A 3,191-nucleotide genomic window follows, 5' to 3' on the forward strand; every position below is an offset into this window, starting at 1 on the left:
TAATAAAAATAAATCCGATTAACTAAGTTATCATCACTGACTCACTCTTTCGTAGACTTACTACTATCTTATTTATTACTACATGTGTTCGTTAATGTAAACTATATTAACTTTTATAATATCGATTAAATATAATTTTAGGTAAGCATCAATTATAACGCAATTTTGGATTAATATATTTAATACATCTCAATTTACTCATAGTGTGAAAATGCCAAGTAACAATATTAAAAAAGTAATATGATGCAAACATAAGTTCCATTTATATTTTTACGTATAAAGATAAAATAAACTAGAGAAATAATTACAATATAAAAAGTAAAGACATGTTTTGAAACAAAATTGTAAAAAAAAAGAGTTACGCAGCAATAAACTGAAAAAACTACTAATATAGGATCTAATAATGCACCATTTAATAATACACCATAGTAAATTAATTTATAATTAATCGCAAAAATAAGGTTTAGAAGCAAAAGTGTAAGTCATTTTCCCTGAACGGGAAGCAAAAACTCAAAGGTTACCAGTGTATTTGGCGAGGAGGTAAATTTTCAGGGAACCTGCGAGCCTTTCAAGACATGATTTGACTTTGGATACAACGTAACAACGTATATTTGCACCGACACAACTTCAACATGAAGGATGTTGTATAATGTATATATTTATTTATCACTGCATAATCCCTGACTTCCCCTGCCGACGAGGATTTTGCCACATGGCAGTTTGACGGTCCCCGGCGGAGTTATCCCCTCGGCTTATAAATTACATCGGGGCTTGAGCGAGGTTTAAGGGTTTGCTTAAGTTGTCAAAGCAATCGGGGAGTTAAACGCCCCGTCGCTGGGGGTAAGCGACCTTAATGCTTTTTCGAGCGGATCTATGAAACGCGCCGAGTCAGGCAGCGAACCACAGAAAATAATTGAGGGAAACGGGTAGACCTTAAGTATTCTTCTGAACTTTTCAAAGAAAAAGCGTCTGGCAAACTTTGACCAATCATTTGCATCATGCTGAATACATCTTTGATATTACATATTACATTCTCTTTTTTTATTTTTATACTTATTTATGGGAGTGCATTTTATTAGTAAATATCTAAAAAAACGTCCGCACTTTTTATATTTAAAAATATATGCATATCTAACATTTAATGATTAACGATATTAATACCATTAGTAATCAGATATTAAAAAATGCAAAAAGATAAATTATTTCTATAAATTGCTTTTATATGATATATGATGTATCTCACGTTATATAAATGTTTTGAAAGAAATAATTTATTAAACCGTTAAATTATTGAATTGTTGAATTATTGAATATTATGTAGAAATTCTTTGCAAAAGAACTTTTTTACTAATTTCAATAATCTGTCTCTGTTATTGAATTGTCATAACTTCGAAGACTGTTATTCCTGAATTTAGATATTAAAAATGAGAACAGACAGAGAAAACACATTAATTAATTATCACTTGTTTCACAAATCTATCTTACCTCATCGATGTTGGAAAAGAAGCTTGTGAAGATTTCTCAGTAAATTAATGTTATCATGATTAAATTCACACTAAATATGCAGAATACATCAATCACATCGAAACTGAGGATTAAGACAGCATTTCTTGTTTACCGCAATCGTTGAAGTGAGACAACAAATCGACACTTTCTCAGACTATCTCAAACTCCTTTTATGATCAACCCTTTTTCCGCCCTTACAATCGTAAGTCCTGTGAAGGTTGTGCAGATCCGGTAACGAATTTCGATATCCTCTAGCGAAAAAGGGCGAGTATAGGCATGGCGGAACGAGGAGGCGGAAGGTAGTGATAGTATTGACTCGCTTTCGCGGATGTGCGCGGAGGCGGAGTTTTCGACCTATCTACCTCGGCATTCTCCGTGTATCCCCTACTTCCATTCCGCTGCCCCCAGGAAGCAGGGAAGCCGGGGTCGTGCCGGGTTCGACCGAGTCGGGTAGAGTGAGACCGACTCTCGTCGCACTGTCAACCCCCCACCCACGCAACGACAAAACTCCCGCTGAAGGGTGATCCAGCAATGGCGGCAGGACTTGTTGTATTTCGCTTTCGAGGTGAACTCTCTCCATTCCCTTCTACCTTCTCGATTCCATCCCTGTCCCGCGTGCTCCCCCGATCTCGAGGCCCGGATAGGTATGGTGGCGGAAGGTGTGGGTAACGGTGAGAAAAAAGAGAGCTGCACAGCGAATTGTGGGGTCCTAGAGGAATGAGGAGGAATATCAGGAAGGAGAGAGGGAAGGAGAGAGAAAGGGAGGGAGGAAGAGGGAGGGGGAGAGAGAGAGAGAGAGAGGGTGGAAGACTATATCGCTTGTAACAGGAAGCAGCAACCTCCATTTATTTTATTACATTATCATACCAACTAGGTGCTCGAAAAGTGGGATTTTAAAGCAACGGTTCTCAAATCGTTCCGCGATAACTTCGGCGACTTTTGCCGATATCATTCGCTTTAGCTCTATTCTTTTAGCAACCAATATTTTTTTTTCAAAATCTAGGTATTTTAATTTCTAATTGTGGTTGCTTTAAATCTTATGTGATAAAATAAAGTGTATATCCAAATATATGATTGATAAAATAAAATTAAAATATAAAAAATTTATAAAAATGAAGGCAGTTATTTCTTTCAAAGACACCGGAAAGAATGAGAGAAAGAAGGAAAGAATAATTAAAGTAATTAATTAATTATTTATATAACATATGTTTTCTTTCTCAATGTTGTCTTTATATAGGATGGAGTTAGTTAAATCGTACCAATGATTAAAATACCTCTATTGTATTTTCTAAACGAAACATTTTTCTCGAAGGTAATGATATAAATGTGACACTATGGTTAGTACTGTCATTTTTTGTTTTCAAGCTATTCATACACTATGACATTCAAAATTAATTTTGTTCGGTGTTTAATATTTGAATTTTTTTCATGTATAGCATCAAATTAGCAAAATATTTATAAGTTATGCTATATAACTGCTGTTGGCAAATTTGTAAAAATGCAGATGGGCAAATCATAACTTTTATATTGTACTTACATTTAAGATAAAATAACATATTGGCCTAATTTACATCGTATACTTGATACGGGTACTAACTAGTAACTTAATTTAACTAGTTAACTTAATTTCGGCAATACGCGTGTAAATATATATACATATATATATATATATATATATATATATA

The 3,191-nt window shown here is 34.4% G+C and overlaps 1 protein-coding gene across 1 annotated transcript in view; it reads left to right on the top strand.

The window, feature by feature from the left end:
* Nucleotides 1–2,227, top strand: part of LOC108755114 (photoreceptor-specific nuclear receptor-like) — a 35,488-nt gene extending 33,261 nt beyond the window's left edge. The window contains 6 exon segments of the mRNA XM_018497934.1: nt 1,733–1,835; nt 1,838–1,872; nt 1,915–1,953; nt 1,955–1,991; nt 1,993–2,071; nt 2,151–2,227. Of these exon segments, the coding sequence (XP_018353436.1) occupies nt 1,733–1,835; nt 1,838–1,872; nt 1,915–1,953; nt 1,955–1,991; nt 1,993–2,071; nt 2,151–2,227 (370 nt within the window).
* The last annotated feature ends 964 nt before the right edge of the window (nt 2,228–3,191 follow it).

This window comes from Trachymyrmex septentrionalis, unplaced genomic scaffold (genome assembly GCF_001594115.1).
Source record: "Trachymyrmex septentrionalis isolate Tsep2-gDNA-1 unplaced genomic scaffold, Tsep1.0 scaffold83, whole genome shotgun sequence".
NCBI classification, from domain to species: domain Eukaryota; kingdom Metazoa; phylum Arthropoda; class Insecta; order Hymenoptera; family Formicidae; genus Trachymyrmex; species Trachymyrmex septentrionalis.